At 47.3% G+C, this 18,869-nt stretch overlaps 1 protein-coding gene across 9 annotated transcripts in view; it reads left to right on the forward strand.

Annotated features, from left to right (window-relative positions):
* Window positions 1–18,869, forward strand: part of SHANK2 (SH3 and multiple ankyrin repeat domains 2) — a 4,166,579-nt gene that overhangs the window by 3,844,259 nt on the left and 303,451 nt on the right. For all 9 annotated transcript variants that reach the window (XM_069623409.1, XM_069623408.1, XM_069623411.1 and 6 more), the window contains one exon: window positions 16,215–16,295. In XM_069623409.1, the coding sequence (XP_069479510.1) occupies window positions 16,215–16,295 (81 nt within the window). The remainder of the gene's footprint in view (window positions 1–16,214; window positions 16,296–18,869) is intronic.

An 18,869-nucleotide genomic window follows, 5' to 3' on the forward strand; every position in this document is an offset into this window, starting at 1 on the left:
TGTTCATGACTACATCCAAATCTAGCCACGATAGCCTTCCCATTCCAGTCAATGTGCGGTATTGGTTACCCAGAGACACTACATCCAGACTTAGCAGTGGTTGGCGTTCACAGTTTAAACATTCTGCTCATGCGGCAACCACTCACAGCCTGCTATTTGCCTGGCATGTGCTAGAGCTCGTACCTACATTCAGGCGCGGCACCTGCCAACATTCACAACTCTATCCTGGCCTTGTCCATGCCTGTGTCTACAACTTAGTTCAAGTGTGTCAGCTGCTAACATTCACTCAACTCTAATCAAATATGGTATCTGGTAGCATTTAAGCAGTGGGTGAGGTTGTAGGGTTGGGTTGGATAGGGGTGCTGATTCTGTCTTCATGGAGTATTGCTTGTGTCCTATTCGATCTAGCATTGTCTCTTTGTAATGTGGGGGGTTTCCTTGGTCGGTTCTGGGTGTTTAGTCAGTGACACCCTAGAATCTGTCATCCTGTTCTTTGTGTTTCTTGTTTGATTGTTTTAGTTTTCAGTTTGAATTTGGGGTGTTGAAAAGCCAGGTTTTTTTGTAGTTTTCTGAATTGTAGGTGGTCTTTAGTGTTTCTTATACCTTTTGGGATGTTGTTCCAGGTTTTTCCAGCCAGGTGGAAGTAGGAAGAATTTTTTGTTGCAGGCACATTTCGTTGGCTTGTAGATTATTTTCTTTAGTAGGAATTCTGCTCCCTGACCGTTGATTGCTCTGTGTGTTATGCACATTGTTTTGAAGGTGATATGATGTTTGATTGGAGCCAGTGTAGTTTTTTAGCGCTGGTGTGATGTGGTCTTTTCTAGATAGTTTGTGGAGAAGTCTGGCTGCTGCATTTTGGATGCGGTGTAGTTTCTTCATGAGGTATTCTGGCATCCAGAGATAGAGGCTGTTTGCGTAGTCGATTCTTGATGTGATGAGGGGTATGATTGTGAGTGTTTTGTGGGTGAAGGAGAGGAAAGGTAGGATTCTTCTAGTTGGGTGGAGGATGAAGAAGCATTTCTTGACTTTTGCATTTATTTGTGGTTCTAAGGTTAGGGTGTTGTACATCAGAACTCCGAGACTTTTTACTAACTTAGATGGGGTTGGCGCAGTTCCCATTTCTGTCAGTCAGGGAATGTAGGTGTTGTTCTCCTGGTTATTGGATATAATCATGATTTCTGTCTTTCCTAGGTTGATTTTCAGATTGTTGGTGGTCATCTAGTAAAAGACTTCTTTTAGACACACGATTAGGGTTGAGTGATCGGCTTGCATGTCTTCGATTTTGTAGATGATTTGAGTGTCAGCTGAGTAATTTTAGCATGTAATTTTGTATTTTTTGAAGATTCTGATTACTGGAGTTTGGTAGATGTTGACATATAGTGGTGATAGTGAGGATCCTTCGGGTACTCCACAGTCGTTAACTCGTGGAGTGGATTTGAAGGGTTTTAGCCATACAGTTTCTGTTCTGTCTTCTAGGAATGATTGAATGATTGAATCCAGAGTAGTGCCATGTCCGTTATACCTATGTCTTCCAATCTTTTGGTTAGGGTGTCATGGATAACTGTGTCAAAGGCTGCGAGAGGTCGTGAAGAATCAAAGCTGAGATTGAGTTGGAGTCAGTGTTTGTTTTTAGGTCATCCCAGATGGACAGTAGTTCTGATTCTGTTCCTCTGCGGAACTGAAACCGACTTGTGCTTCGTCTATGGGTTCAAATCAAAACCTTGTCAATTACACACAGATATCTATCGAATGTGGCACCCACTTACCTGTCACAGAAAATTACCAGGTTACTCACCGTAGTGACCACCTTACTCCTAGTCCATAGTCCACTTTCCTCCATACTTATGGGACATCTCTCTGTCCTGTGGGACGGGACCGGAACACTTTGTAAAAAGCATCCATATTTTTTTCAAAAATGTGTCCCTCCTCTCTTTCCTGCGCGAATCAGTCCTTTTCTATCGCAGGGTCAAAGACCCATTAGCAATAACAGAGGAACCTTATTAGAGGGGACGGCGGGCGGGCGTATGGAGGAAAGGGGACTATGGACTAGGAGTAAGGTGGTCACTACGGTGAGTAACCTGGTAATACTCCTACGTCCTGTCCCCTTTCCTCCATACTTATGGGAGATTCCCAAGCACTCCTTACAGGAACTATGGGTGGATGGAAATACCCCTTACTGAAACAGGTTCTTCAGCACAGCCTGGCCGAACTGAGCGTCAGCTCTAGAGCTCATATCGAGGCAGTAATGCTTACAGAAAGCAGACGGGGAGGCCCAAGTAGCCGCTTTAGCGATGGACTCCCAGGGAACATACTTCTGAAGAGCAACCGCGGCTGCCTTGCCTCGTACCTGGTGTGCATGGATACCTTTAGGAGGTTTCAGCTTTTGGACGGTGAAAGATTCCGTGATACAGGCAGTAATCCATCTGGAAATAGATGCCTTAGACGCCGGCCTGCCCTGAGGCTTACCGAAGGTCACAAACAGTTGGGAAGAGGTCTGAAGCTCGGAAGTCCTGTCCAGGTAGAACTTACGAGCTCTTAGGACATCCAGGCAGTGTAGAACCCTTTCCGCCTCCAAGGCAGGGTTGGGAAAAAAGACCGGAAGGGAAATCGACTGATTCAGATGGAATTCGGTCACTACCTTTGGTAGGAAAGCTGGGTTCGTCCGAAGGACTACCTTGTCCTTGTGAAAGACCAAGAAAGGATGCTCCACCGACAATGCCTGGAGCTCACTCACTCTCCTCACTGACGTAACGGCTACCATAAAGGACACTTTCCAGGACACGTACTTGAGGTCAATCGTAGCCATTGGCTCAAAGGGTTTATGGCATAGCGCTGTCAGGACTACATTTAGGTCCCAAGGCGGGTGCAGACTACGAACCGGAGGGTAGATGTGTGTCAAGCCAGCAAAATGTCTCTTCACCATCGGGTTAGTTAAAGAATAAGAACACCGGTCTGTAGAGAGGTAAGCGGAAATCGCCGAGAGATAAGTCCTGCAAGACAGAACATGAACCCCTGACTCTGCTAGGGAGGATACGAAGGACAGCACCGTGTCAATCGTTGCCACCCTCGGGTCCAATTCTTTCTCCAAACACCAATGACAGAACCTGAGCCATTTACTCTTGTATTGGGATCTGGTTGAGGGTTTCCTGGCTGCCTGGATAATGCGCATGTTATCCGCAGACAAACCCAAATGCTCTAGAGACGTGAACTCAGACACCATGCCACCAAGTTGAGCGATTGTGGGGAGGGGTGCCACATCTGCTGTTCCCCTTGGTGAAGAAGATCGGGAGTTACTGGTAACCTGATCGGAGGACACACCGATAGGTGCTGGAGTTCTGAGAACCAAAACCTGGCCGGCCACCACAGAGCTATCAGTAGAAGAGAACAGTCGACAGAGCTCTTCAACTTCCAAATTGCTCGATGAACCAGGGGAAGAGGCGGGAAGGAGTAAGCTCTTATGTTGTGCCATGGAATCTCGAGTGCGTCCCCCAGAAAGGAGGCCCCGAGACCCCCTCTGGAGGCATACTGAGGAAGCTTCTTGTTTACCGCCGTGGTGAAGAGGTCCACCTCAGTGTGCCCCAACGCGAGAAAATCCATGAGAGGATCTCCGCCTTCAACTCCCACTCGTAGCTGACCACTGTCCACCGGCTGAGGGCATCCGCAGTGACATTCAGCTGTCCCGGAATGTGCACTGCAAGCAGCCAGACCCTATGAAGCACAGCCCACTCCCAAATCTGGATGGACAGGCCCACAAGAGGGGGAGACTTTGTTCCCCCTTGCTTGTTTATGTAATACATTGATACCACATTGTCCGTTCTTATGCGGACCACCTTGTTGACAATGAGAGGTCTGAACGCCTTGAGCACCAGAAAAATCGCCAGAAGCTCCAAATGATTTATGTGCAGGAGCTTGTCCTGAAGTGACCAGAGGTCCGAGACCTGAAGAAGATCTAACGTCGCACCCCACCCCAAAAGGGAGGAGTCTTTTGTGATCGTCACCATGGGGGCTGGGTCCTGGAACCCCGCGCCCACTGACAGGTTGCTGAGAGATGACCACCAGTCCAGGTCCACTCTCATGAAATCCGGAATCATTATCCGCTTGGAATCTGGGTCCACAGCCTGACGCCAGGAACTCTGAAGACCCATCTGGGTCTGTCTCATTTTGAGACGAGCAAGAGGAAGAGCCAGTACACACGAGGCCATGAGGCCCAGAAGCCTCTGGAACCACCAGGCCGAAATGCTCTCCGACTGCGCAAACATCTGACACGTGGCCAACAGATCCGCCATTCTGTCCCCGGTCAGATACACTCGGCAGTCGATCGTGTTCCAATGAAAACCCAGGAAAGTCAGGTCCTGTGAGACCATCATGGAGGATTTCCGCCAGTTCACCGACAGCCCAAGATGGAACAGGAGCTGAAGGAGAGACTGGAGGTTTTCCGCTGCTGCCAACGGACAAGGGCTGCGTACGAGCCGGTCGTCCAAATAGAGATACACATGGATACCCTGGAGACGAAGATATGCCGCAATCACCGACATCATCTTTGTGAAGACACGCGGCGCCGAACTGAGGCCAAAAGGAAGCACCCGAAACTGGAAGTGCACCTCTCCCAAAGAGAAGTGGAGGTATCTCCTGTGTGGATTCCAAATCAGGATATGCATGTACGCATCCTGAAGATCCACCACGCTGAGCCAATCGCCCATCTGCAAAGAGGAGTGAATCTGGCTGGGCGTGATCATCTTGAATTTCTCTTGGGGTAGGAAAAGATTGAACTGGGAAAGGTCTAGGATGGTGCGCAGGCCAGCCTGGTTGGGTTTGGGCACCGTAAACAGCCGGGAGTAGAAGCCCTCCCCTCGCTCCCCAAGGGGAACGGGTTCCACAGCTCTGAGGTGCAGAAGTTTCTGAACCTCGGCCTTGAGGGAGGGTGAGCCCGACAGCTGAAAAGGAGGGTTGAGGGGTGGGGTAGGTTTTAAAGGTAAGCGGAAGCCCGCTCGAACGACTGACAAGACCCATTTGTCTTCTGTGATGGCCTGCTACGCCTCCCAATGAGACGCAATGCGTCCTCCCACCGGGGTCTCGTGCGAGCACGGAAAACCCTCATTTGACAGGCTTATCGGTGGCGATGCCACCTGAACCTGATGAGGAGGCTGAGGAGTGGGAGAAAAACCGCATACGCTGTTGTCTACGGTGGTTAGTCTGAGTGCTATCTTTGGTTTTGGTGAGCTCTACATCAGTAGAAGAGTAAAAAAGCTCCTTACCATCAAATGGAAGGTCCAGAACCTTGTCTTGCACCTCCTTCGAGAACTTAGTGGCATGCAGCCACGCTTCCTGCGAGGTATCATCCCCAAGCATCAGACCCCGAGCCGATGTGTCTACATGATGAGCCGCAGCCTCCAGGAGATCCTGGGCCAAGACCCTGGCATCGGAAAGGCCTCCTCTGAAATCTTCCAACTTCTCGACCGGAATGTGCTGCTCAAACTCTGACGGACCTCTCCACATCCGCATGTTAGCTCCCGCCAAAATCAATTCTGCATTGGCCTGCCTGAGCTGCAAGGCCGAATTGGCAAAGATTTTCCTCCCTAGGGAGTCCAGGAGCTTGTCCTCCTTTCCCAAGACCTGAGTAGCCGTCGCAGAGGAGGATGCTGCAGGCCTGGATTGCAACGTAGCCGCAGCCACCACTGTGGAGGAGGGAGGCGGCGGACAAGACGACAAGGCCACTTCTTCCGAAGAATGCAGCCTGTACCTCGCGTCAGTCTTTTTATTGACAAAAAGTCCCGAGTGTGGTTTTTCCCAAACTCTACGGACCTCGGCCAGAATGTCCTTCTGCAAGAACAGGCCGCTACGCTCCAAAGGAGACGAGGTGAACGCCCCAGAAAGCACGCCCTCCTGCGGAGCAGGTGCTTCGGGCACCGGAACATCTAAGAAACTCATCATGTCCAGCACCCGGTCATGGAAAGCTCTGATAGAGCGGGGAAGGTCCTCATTGTCCTGATCGCCTTGAGGGTCATCTGACAGGTCAGGATCCTGCTGAGCTGTGTCAGGCACTGCCTTGTCCACTGGGGACAATGGTGGCACAGGCGGAAGCGCAGGGGGAGGCACCACGAGCAAGGGAGGCGCCGGCGGAACCACCGGCGGAACGGGTGGAGCCGCAGGCGTGGGTGGACATATCTCCTTGAAAAGCCCTTTGAAATATTCCCTCATGGGGTCGGTGTGCATAAGCGCTTGAAATTTACCGAAAAAAGCGTCCTCAGGAGATTGTTTCAGAACCTCTCATGAGGTGGACAAATCCAGGGATGTAACGGAGAAGGGTGCCACACCGGCCCCTCCACCGACGAATCCACATAAATCAAGGGAGCCGCCCCCGCGGGCAACGAAACATTGTGTGGAAGAGGCATCCGGGCGTTCCAATCATAAACCGGCTGGTAAGGATGCGCACAAGGGACCTTAGGTTCACCCGAAGGACCGAACCCTACACCAGGGGCCGATGGCATAGTTGTAGGGGTAGTACCTAAAATGGCTGCCGTGGTCGTGGCGGGAACGGCCGCCATTTTGCCCTCATCTGAGGGGAACTGCGGCACGTGAGGAAGTGAGGTAGGGGTCCCCGTCGATGGGTCAGGGGGTCTTAATTTTAGCCTTAACGTAAGGAACCTCGGCAGAGCCGGTACTATTTCGCCTGGAATGTTTCTGCGACATACCAACCGCCAACTGAGCCTTCGAAGGAAGGGCCTCAGCACTGCCGGTAAAAGAAGAAACTTTCATCTTTGCCCCCTCAACAGATCTGGTGTCACCACAAGAGCGGGAACGGTGCGCTTTCACCGACAGGGCCTTGCCCGACCCCTCAGGACTGTTGGTATCCTTAGCCTCTGTACGAGGGACCTCAGACCTAGGCCCGGTAGAAGCCTTATCAGCACGGCCTCGAACATCCGTTCGGTAACCTCAAGCCCAGCCAAGGACTCGGGGCCCACCCCGGTTTTGTCTTTGAGGGAAGCCGAAAGAGCGGCCTCAGAGCAAGCGCCGGTACCCCACGACTCAGTAGAACTGGGTCTACAGACAGCCCACACAGGAGGAGCCTCGGAGTGTACTCTGATGGACACAGGCCCCTTACAGAGACCCTCAGAGAAAACTCCGGTAGAATTATTAGGCCCGACAGGCACCTCAGGGCGAACCCCGGTAACATAGCGATCAACGTGCCTCCCGGCTCGAGAGGATCCCGGAAAGGTATCCCCGGGCCGGGGTGCTCTGAAAAGTAAAGAACTTACCGGGCGTTTTTTCTTCTCATCGATGAACGCCTGAAAATGCGAAGGAGGAGTCCATCCGAACACCTCCTCCCACTGCTCCAACCGAGGTTGAAGTGCCCGGACCAAAAGGGAGTCGCAGTAAAAACAGGAGTCCCAACGGTGTTCTGGACCCAAACACTCTAAACAAAGAGGATGGGGATCCGCCCTCGTGAAGCGATAGTGACACGATGAACAGTCTGGAAAATCTAGTTTAAAAGACATAGACAGACGAGTAAACGAACGCTAACGAGAGCCAGAGAGGGAAAAAGGGAAGAAAGTCTTCTGAGGATGCAAGTGCATCCGGCCCCGATCGTGCGGAGAAAAGGACTGGTGGGCGATGTGTGGGGCGGAGCCAAGGTGGGCGGGGTTATGGCCGCGTGCCAGGCCCCGCGCAGGAAAGAGAGGAGGGACACATTTAAAAAAAAAAATTGGGTGCTTTTTACAAAGTGCTCCAGTCCCGTCCCACAGGACGGAGAGATGTCCCTTAAGTATGGAGGAAAAGGGACGGGACGTAGGAGTATCACAAAAGCTATCTTGTCCAGACCTACTAGAGCTGCCTACTCCCACGGCTCGTCCAACCCAAATTCAATGGTCAAAATCTGGAGGCTTCACCTTCCCGACTGTCGCGCCAAAAAATGGAACTTACTCCCACCGGCCTTGTGAGTCGAGCAATCATACTGAGCCTTCCATAAATCTTTGAAGACTGTTTGCTTAAACACTGATCTGAAAACTCATGATCCTTTGACTGTATGTAATCCCCGATTTGTTAAGTCTGTATTTTTTGCAAGTAACTGGTTCATGCAAGAGCACCTTGATGTCCCTGGGTTTAGTGGCTTTATAAATGCAAAAATAAATAAATAAACATATGCCCAATATCTTGGATTCACTCCCTTGGCAATGGAATCTACTGTTGCTTCTGAGGGCAAGAGTCTTGTGCATTCTACACTCCTGTAAAGATCCAGGTTATTGAGCTATCCACTTCTTCGTCAGCTGTGGCACACAAGGCCTGCCGCTGACCGCTGTGTGAGCCGCACTCATAAGCCTTTGCCTTCGAGTGCATTGGGCCTCCCTCTCTATATTATGGGATTTGTGAGCACCCGCTGTGGCAGTTTCCCAAGCTGCAATGTCCTCGGCATGCTTCTCATGTGATGCCTACAGGAGGACATATTCCTGCGCTCCCCTTGAGGTTGGGGACAACAAGACTGAGTAAATAAATAAGGCTAGGGATGGACTGGGGAGACTGTGTTATCCGTCCTATACCTCCTACATGGCCTGAATCAGAGCATGTGGTGGTCTCCATTCCCCAGAGTCATTCTCCGCTCAAAACCCTTGGCCTCCAGCCTTTAATTTGATCTTACCTCTCCCATTCTACAGAATATGGACTGCACAATCTTTGTTCGGCCAGGAGCAGATGCATCCACCACAAATGGATATCTAAATGATGTTTACTTGAAATAACTGTATTTCGTCAATCCATTATTTTTTTCTCACAATCAAGGCCACTGGGATAAATGGGATGTAATCATTGTAATCCTTATATCTGGGAGGAGAGACGTATGTTACCTTCATACTAGATATAGGGAAGGTGAATTAGCAACATTTCTCAAGTTTTTTGTTGAGCAGTCATAAAAGCCAACCAAGAAATAGAGAAGGTGATACCATGATGATATTTGGAGGCCCTTTTAGTGTCATAGGACCTTTGTTCTTATTCTATTTTGCCCAGTTTTGTCTGACAAATCAACTTCTGAGGTACCAGTGGTCCAGGGGTGAATATCAGTTTCTAAGCCATCAATCAGCCCCACACCTCTAATACACCAGAAGGGATCCGAACAGATTGGAATAACAAGCAAATTATAAACCTCCTTGTCCAATTTTGGTAACGTGGACAGAACGTCAAGCTTAGCTCTGAAGGTTTGTGGATCTTTGGTTAGTTGCAACTGTGAGACAGGCATGGTATCAAGAGAGATGAAACATACAACAGATGTGAATTATTAAAAAAAAGCGTTTAATCATCATCAGGATGGTGTAATGCTTAACTTGCCTCCTAACTATAGTGGGATTTTCCCTGCCTAAAGAAACTAAGAAAAATCTGTTTGGAAGTCCAAAGCAAAAGTATGTCTGTGTCAAAACCTATGCCCTCACAACTACAATTAGACATGTGTGGGAATCTTCTTAACCAAAATAAGTGGTCAAAAGTAAAGTCTAAGCTGCTTTCAATACAGTTCCAATAGAGGATCAGTTCAATAGTGTTCGATCAAGTTCTGAAATTATCTTCTCCAAGTTCAAATGTGGCACAGTCCACACAAAAAAAGAAATCTTGGGATTCTCTTCCCCAAGACTGTGTTCTCTTGTTGTCTGAATATCAGGGTTCCCTTCCCCAAGATTTTTATCATAACACTCATGCTGGTTTCATCTGCTCAATGTTCCAAAAAGAAAACAACATATCACCACCTTCTGGCTTGCTTGACCAATTGTTTCGCAGTTCCTTATAGCTTGTTCACAATGTTATTTGCTTGTCACTATTTAGTGTTTCCTGGTCTAAGTGCAGTTGTCAAACCACACAGTCCACCCATCACAGGCCACGCGACCAGTAACCCTGTTTTTTTCTGTGGCTTGTTAAGAGACTCCTTGGTCTAGGTGCTGTTCTCAGACTACACGGCCCACCCATCACAGATCGCGCAACCATAGGTTTCCCTAAAGCTGTTGGGGCCCCATAGGCTCTTCTGCCTTGGGCTTTTACTTTCCCGACTTGTATTCCTTCTGATACTCTCCTGTACCAATTCTTGGCTTGTCACACTTGCATTCCTTGTCATACTCTTTTGCAGTTATAATACTTAGACAGTCTTTTCCATCTTTGCAGTTATAATGCTCAAACAACTGTACAATCCTTCGCATGTGTGTTGTTTGATCTGTCTATTTGATTTGAAATGTTAATTTACCTTTCAACACACTGTGGTTTACTAATTTTAGCAGTTTTCTTTCAGTTCGGTATTCAATATGAAGTAGTTCTATTCAAACAACAATTCCTTTCCGTTCGGCATTCAATATATTTAGAAACTTGCTTGTGCTTGTGGAGCATTGCTTTTTTGCATTCCCTTTGGACCGCTCCGGTTCCCCCAGTGTCCTCTGACACTTACTGGTTCTTTGTGGCTCCTTACAGTGGCTTCCACTTTTCACTTATCTTCTCCGGAACTAGGGAGCAGTCTGCCATTTTGCAGGGCATGTCTCCTTCCCCACACTGACTTCAATGCTCTGCTCCGCATGCGGTCCGTGTCCCCTCTGTTTCCGGCAGATTCCGCAGCTCCATCTGCACCCGGCTTGGGCGAGGATGGCTTTTTCTTTAAGGTGGATGTCGGTAGAGGCTTGTCGAGCACTTCTCCCAGCTTCTTCTATCGGCTTGTGAGGTCCTTTAAGGCAGACAGCCCACAGCTGTGGAGTGTGTTGGAGGCAGATGCCCTGTCCTTGGTTGTAGGTTGAGATGTTCCTGCACTTCTTACCTAGGAGACTTGCTGCAGAGCCTATCCGAGCATGCTGTGTTCTGGATGGGTACTGGTTCTGGAGAGGCTGGAGGGTCCTCTGAGTTCTGGATCTCCCTCTGTTCCCTGGGAAATGTTTAGGGGCAGGATCTTGCTTCCCTCTTTTGAAATCCTGGCCTTCCTTCACTGGCGGAAGATGTAAGGCAGACTGTACCTTCAGTCGGTGTCAAAGGATGAGTAGTTGTTTCTGCTTTTGGTGAAGCCTTCAGATGATTTACTTACAGAGGGGCTTCATCCATCTTTTCAAATCAAAGTGGGCCACAGAGATTGGTGTAGGCTAAGCCTACCTTAATGAACCAATCCTGGGGTCCCTACCAACAATTGCCTGTATGCGTGTGGATATAACCAGAGTGCTTTGCAACAGGAAACGTAAAGGGGTGAAACAGGAATAAGGTGTGCCCCAGAACTAATATGCCAGAAACCTCTCAACAGAAGGCTCTGGCCACACTCCCTTGTGACACTAAGTACCATCCATCTTCCTTTCTGTTGTGTTCAAAGAGTCTCTCTGGTCAATGGTCCTCTCTATATGATCCCTGTTAAAGCGGCAGGTCTCTCTTGATGCTGCGACGAGACCAAACTCTCTGGATCCTGCAAACCACATTGTTGTACCTCATGAATAGGGTCCCCCTAGCAGGGCGGCTTACTTTAAACAGCAGTCCCAGACATGACAGCTCACTTTCATTGATACCGAGGGCGGGAGCTGGTTTTCGGATTGACACAGTTACATATGAAAGGTTGTTGTGTTTCTTGCCTCTTTTGCTAACCTCTGCAACCAGGTCCCATGTGGACCTGGTTCACGTACCCTCTATTGGTATGTTAATTGCTGCCACCATCAGCAGGGCCTAACAAAAGAGCAGGGAGGCTCCATGGAGCCTTTGTTAGTTAATCAGGCTGGCAAAGGTAGGGGGAAGGTTTGTCATTCCAACAAAATATGACAGGGCGGACTGTGCCTGTAGGCTCTGTCCACCCAGAATACACAAATCTGTACATTTGCCATCGTATGAGCATACGAAAATGTATGTGGATTAGCCATAAATATTTTTCTGAGTTTTGGCTAACATCATTCCATTTAATAAAACATTTTAAAAAGCTCAGGTGAGCGCATGCCCAAAATGCGGATGGTCGAATTCCTCACATCTTGCTTCATTTCAGAGCAGTTTCTCGTTAGTGACGTGTGTCTATGTCTCTGTCGCCCTGTCTTGGGTTAGGTATCCACAGGAGAAGGGTGCCACCACATACTTGGTGATGATTGGTTGGGGGAGGTGTTCCAGAGATCCCCTGGCCAACCCCATCATTTCGTGGACCTTCAGCAGGGGCCATCACATGGGACCATCAAAGCACTTGTCCCCTTTAAGAAGCCTGGCATTACTAAAAAAAAAATATATATATATGACCTGCAGCACCCTCTCTGTGCATCTTCGCTAAGCAATATTCGATCAAATTACAGGCTTCTCGAGGAGAGGAAGGTTCAGCCAGAGAGCTTCCCGACTTTACTCGAGGGGAGGTAAAGCTTGCACAAGATCAATCCTCTCTACACGAGAAAAACAGAATAGTCGCAATCCAAAATGCAGCCTTAAATAAGCTCTATTTGTGACACAGCATTCTGCAATGATATTACTTGACCCTCAGCTGGCTCCAACAAAACCATCTGGTTACACCGATCACATGCAAGACATAATAGGTGTGCACAGGTAACCCAGATAGGAATGAGAGCAGCACGAGGGGAGGTGTCCGGACCCTAGTTAAGTAAAAGGTGATTCCGTCAGGATGTAGGAGTTTGAAGTTGGTGAACAAGAGGAGGTTGGAGATGGAGGTAAGAGACATTCTAGGCAGTGAATGGAAACTGGAGAGAAATGGCTGATGAGACGAGAGGAGTAGAAGAAGGCAGAGGAGGGAGACTGGGTGGAGGGGTGGAAAGTGGCGGAGAGGTGGAGTGGTGATGGGGGTCGAACATAACGTCAGTGGAGAGATAGAGGACAAAAGTAAGGAGGAGGTTGGTGACAACAGTAGTGGAGAGGTGGAGGAACATTAAAAAAATTAGGTTAGAGATAGCAGGCGAGAGGATGAGGAGCCCAATAAGTTGCAGCCTAGCGATAACGACAGGGGAATCTGGAACAGAGAAGAGACAGAGGACCTAGGACCTGCACCTATGAGCACCCATATAGAATAAAGTAGTCTAGGGGCCTCTTTAAACTTTCCCCAAGGTTTTACATGGCTGAGAGAATTTAAGAAAAGCCTGAGAAAGGATTCATGCATGCAACTTTCAAAACCCCAGAGACAGTGAGGCATGCCGAATGAGCTATTAGTCTGTTGAACTTTGCGAACACCTGTAAAGTAGTATTTCGGAACCACGTTCTCATCATTGTAGGAGGAGCAGCCCAGTGGGGCTTTTTCTATTATTGTTGGGTAACCTTGTACAAAGATATCCCTTTATTAAAACCCCTGATGCAATCTGAGCAATATCACTTTGGTGTCATTTTTACGTGTCTTTTTGACATTAGGTGACAGCTGTGGGATTGAATGATCTAGACTCTAAACTTAACTTGACTGGCTCACTGGATCTGTTAGGCCCGGTTTCAGTTTGGGGTAGATAGCGATGTGCTTAGCAGGGTAGAGGCTAAGATAAAGATGAACATATCCAGAAGAAAAATAAAGATGAGGTCAGAGATGTAGATCTGCATTCAGAGATGCAGATGTTAAGACAGAGATGAAGACCAATAGGAGCTCTGAGTGAGAGTGATGTAGATGTGACGCGAGCGAGTTTAGGTATTTGTGCAGAAATGTAGATATGAAGTCAGAAAGGTTGCTGTGATGTCAGATAGGAAAATATGAAGGCAGCGTTGTGGATATGGAGGAAATGGGGTAAATATGTTGGCATATAGATGAGTGAGAAATAGTATTGATATACTCTGGGAAACATGTAGTTCTGGAGATGTGATCAGGATATAAAAGTATGTAAGAGCCTAATAAGGGAAGACAATAAAGAGACAGTAAAAGAGACATGTTTAACAGTAAGGAAGGAGATCGCCTTCAGAGGAGGGAAAGAAGTGCAGAGTCTGATCTGTAAGAAGTCGATATGTTGTCCTTTGCTGATGATTGTGGACATGCGTAGGTTTGCAACAAGCATCCATGTCCAAGAAAAGTTCAATTTTTAGTTTACGATTGGTCTAAAAAGTAGATGTGGGCGTGGCATTCTCTTCTGATATTTATGGAAGGATACACATGCATCAATCAGTACTGTGACCAGTGCCAACCTCTCTGTGTGCTCTAACTTCCCTACTCACAGTAAGGTACTGTCCTTTACAGTAACTATGTCTGCCATCAAAAACAAACCTCTCAAAGGTAGTGGGTTACATCCAAATATTCTGCTGCTTTTGTCTTAAATTCCTGACATTGTGGTGATTTAGAACAGTCAATTCAGCCTGAAAAGCATCGGTGTTAAAGGTAATGAGGTATATAGCAGCTTCTGGTCTAATAACATTTTGAACCACTTTTCTTTCAACGGCTTGATTTTGTCGCGAACCCCTCCCACTTAATGGTGGTAGTAAGGGTCTCTGAGTATAGAGAGACTTTCCTCCTGAAAGTGCAGCCCGTGGGTTTGTGTAATACCACGGGGCCAGGGGTTCAGGTGAAAAGGCAGGCGGTTACACGAACAGACTCTAGGAAAAAGAACACAATTTTTAAAAAACAATTAAACGTGCATATACCAGTGCCCCTCTCCCTCCTCTTCCCCTCCCAAAGCAGCCTTATCCTAACTGTATGTAGAAACTCTTTAACGTTGAACCTAGTAGATAGTTGTACCGCCGCCAGTTGTTGAAGGGTCTAGAGATCAGGTAACCGACCAACGCTAGTTGCCAACGTAGCAAAATAAGGTCCAGGAAGTCCAAGAGCACACTAACCCGCACGACACAAGGGCGCAGTGCCGAACCAAGTCCAGGGAACGCAATGGACCTATTCCAGAACAGCACGAGGACGCTCTAAAGGAGATGAATAAATCCTCTTGAAATCCTCCCGCCCCCCTTCACCAAAACCAAAAAAAAAAAGTTCCAGTAAATCCATGGAAGATGCTAACAAAACCAAAGGATATTCCAAGAAGCAAAATCAGAGAGCAGAACAATATCCGAATAGCCAGCAGTTCAGCTCCAAGCAACAAATCAACGGGATGAAGAGTGAAGCAGAATCCAGTAAACAGACCAGTATCCAAAGCGACCGTAGTTCAGTTCCAGACAACAAATCAACGGGATGAAGAGTGAAGCAGAATCTGGCAAGCAGACCAGTATCCGAAGCACCCGTAGTTCAGTTCCAGACAGCAAATCAACAGGATGAAGTGTGAAGCAGAATCTGGTAAGCAGACCAGTATCCGAAGCACCCGTAGTTCAGTTCCAGACAACAAATCAACATGATGAAGAGTGAAGCAGAATATGGTAAACAAGCCAAAATCCTGAAAGCCTGAACATAGACCAAAGGAAAAAATTAACCAAACGACAGGTAGTGCTTATGCAGTCTAGAAGCACCAGAGCCAACGCACTGCATGGTACGTATAGTTACGGCGAGAAACAGCGCTTCCTGGTTGCAGCGCGTAACGTCATCACGTGATGGAGCCGGCATCCACGGGATGTTTGGGACGTGTGGTTCCTGCCGGATCACGACTGGAGTTGCACTGAGCGAGCTTCCATGGAAGCCGCCAGCGTTGCAGCGCGTTGTAGTGCGTTGTGCTGCTGCCGCTTATAAGCTGCGGCCCTGACCGATTTCTAGGCAAAACTGCATCCCAGCAGATAGCTCTTAATATTCATAGCTTGCCTCATTTTGGTTCTTTTGTATAGGACCGGTAAAGACCAGAAGTAACATGTTGTTATTGTTCTGTTTTGTAAAGTAAAGTTGAAGACCGGTAGAAAGATGTTACTTTTCTACACATTATATCCATGAAATGAATAATACGTACAATTTGCAATGTTAAAAATATATGACATGGGGAGGAAATGTCTGCTTATAGGAAGGCAAAAACGTTGTAATGCGTGTTGTTCGGATGCAGTAGGTTAATTAGAGAGCTTAATGGCACTCCCTGGTCGCAACCCCTGCAGCTCCCTTTCCTCTGATCTGATTGAGAGTATTCTAGTACATGATTTACGCGATTGCTGTCATCTTCGTATACCGTGTGTGCACTGCAAATGTATTAGGTGTCATGCCAATGTAGGTAGTACATTTGAAAAAAGACCCAAAGATATGGACATGCTTACAGTCCATTGATACGTCTTTTTCAAATTAATTTCCCCCGAAATAATTATTGCCCAGTGAATCTGCATGTATCAGTAATTGGCAAAATACTGTGATGTCGCCTCTGCTTACGAAACATGACGTAATATATACTTACGTGCACTTGTATCTCCTTCTATTTAATGCAAAGCGCCTCCTCCTCCAAAGCGAGCTCCAACAACTGCACTTTCCTTACGGTCTAAGTCCATGACCTCCGAACTTGAAGAGCTTGGTAAGAAAACCCTTATTACCCCGAGCATGCTGTGCTAACATAAGCCCGGAGAACATTGCCCCTGTCTGTGTAAAAGAGCGCTGCACCCTGACCTGCACGGGGCGCGGGAACCGCTGCATCTCGAGACCATGATAGCATGTGCATGGCTTGCATGAATCTGTTTGGAATAGGAAATGTGCATGTTCTGCTCTGCAGAAGTCCTGCTAGAACATCTCTGCGCATCCCAACCTGCTGCTAAACAAGGAATGCCTTTTATAGTGTTCTGCACTAGCGCCATGATGCTTCCGTTAACCTAATGTTGTTTTATTTTAAAATTGCTGTGCACTCTCAATAGTGGATAAAGGTAAGCGTGTCCAAGCCACAGCTGTTTGACATTCACGTGCAATACCGTTCATGTGATTCAAGTGTACAGGACTGAATACTGTTACCGTCTACACAAATGCGCTAATTACATTGCTCCAGGGGAACAGGGGATCTGCAGGCCTATTGCAAACCAGATCTCGCCCATTCCACCTCCAGGAGGGTGCACCATGCACACATTTCTCTCACTTTTTAAGCTTGGTCACCTGAGATTGGGGCTACTTATAAAACATTCCTCCCACTGTAGGAAGACTTTTATTAAAACGTGTTTGTTTATTTTATTTATAACGTGCACCTGACCCAAGGGTATCTGGGCGCTTGTGTGAAGATAATGGTTACATGGTACAAAGAATACATTTTATACAGGAGAAATGCAATTTATACAGCCAGGATATAAACACATGCACATATTTTTAGAGTGGTCAGTATACAAGGAAAATAAGTAGGTCATAACAGTAGGAGCAGAGGACTGTAACGTTCAGGTTTTGTTAAGTATGCACGTGATAACGTGGCTTCTGAATTTGTCAAATGCTTGAATAGTTTTTAATGCCCTGCCTGAGAGTGTTCCATATCTGTGCAACTAGTACCGGGAAGCTGGTACCGCCAGCTCTTTTTAGGTTATATCTAGGCACCACCAGACACGGTGTGTTGGAAGATCTAGTGATTCTATTTGGGCAGTTTCTAGGTGAATGTGTCTGTCAGATAAGGAGGGGCTTGGCAGTTGAGGGCATTATGAGTAAGGCAGATAGTTTTTAGGTCAATTTATTATTATATGGAGGGCCACGTGTGTTGCTTTCTAGTTACTGAGATGTGCTCTCGTCTGGTGATGGCTAATGCCGCTCTAAGTACCTTATTTTGCAGAATCTGCAATTTATTTGTAATGGATTTATTGGCACCTAGGTAAAGGCTGTTGCAATAATCCAGTTTGGATTGTATGAGTGCTCTGGCCAGTGTGAGGCAACTGGTGGGTGACAATAGGGGTCTACAAGCCCTGATCAGCCTGCCGGTGTAGGCACTGGCAGAGGAGGTCATGTTTACCTGTTTGATTAGATTAGAATGGGCATCAAGGTAAAAACCTAATGTTTTTACATTTTTGGCTACGGGTATATTATTCCCATCAATGAGGATACTTGTGTAGTTAGGGCTCAGTTTAAAAAGGTTGTTAGGTGAGCCGACTAGAAGTAGCTCAGTCTGATCATCATTCAGGCAGAGACCATGTGTGGCCATCCATGCCCGAATGATGGTGTAGACTTCGTTAATCCGGGCGACATCTGTATCATACATTCCTGATAGTGGTAGGAGTATCTGGGTGTCATCTGCATAATTAGTGTAGGTGACACCCAGACGGTTCAATTTGTCGAATAGTGGCTTTGTAAAAATATTGTACAAAGTGGGCGAAATACAGGATCCTTGTGGGACTCCGCAGGTGATGGGGATAGGATCAGCCACAGCCAAAGGTGAGAAAACATGCATTGTTCTATTTGTGAGGAAAGATTGTATCCAAGTGACTGCAGAGCTAGAGAAATGAGCTGCTGATGATAGGTGATCACATAATATTTTATGATCTACCAGATCAAAAGCAGCTGATAGGTCTAGGAGGAGTAAGATGGCCACTTTGCCTTTGTCTTTCAATTCGTCGATCCGGCTTTTGAGATCAACAAGGGAAGTTTCCATTCCATGCTGAGGTCTGAAGCCAGATTGCCGGGTTCCGAGTAATTTGTTAGATTCTAGATAGTCTTGAATTTGTAGGTAAACAATTCTATCCTAGATTTTCAGTAAGAAATGGACTGTCATGATCAGTCTATAATTGGTGGGTTGTGTCTGTTTCTTAAGTAGTGGGAGAACCCAGGACTGTTTCAGATTACTTGGGACGGAATTACTGGCGAAGAAGGAGGTGGTGACCAGATGTTTCCACTACTGCTGAGTTACATGTTAATGTTTATTTATAAATATCATTTTAGATACACTTTAAAAATCAATATGGTGGGATTTACTCTCACTCGTGCTGCTGCATTGCTACCCCTGAAATATCGTGGTGTATTAGGCTCCTTGATATTATGCCAGTGGAGGTATTTAGCATGTGTGTTACCCTAGGATAAGGTGTCCCGCCACACACCTGGTCAGTCAATGGAATCCCTCAGGATGGTTGGATACCTTTAAAGGAGCACATCAGGCCTGAAGCAAGATTTAGAGGCACCCAAGACCATTAAAAAT

The sequence above is a fragment of the Ambystoma mexicanum genome, chromosome 11 (genome assembly GCF_040938575.1).
Source record: "Ambystoma mexicanum isolate Mex_15411 chromosome 11, UKY_AmexF1_1, whole genome shotgun sequence".
Taxonomy (NCBI): Eukaryota; Metazoa; Chordata; class Amphibia; order Caudata; family Ambystomatidae; genus Ambystoma; species Ambystoma mexicanum.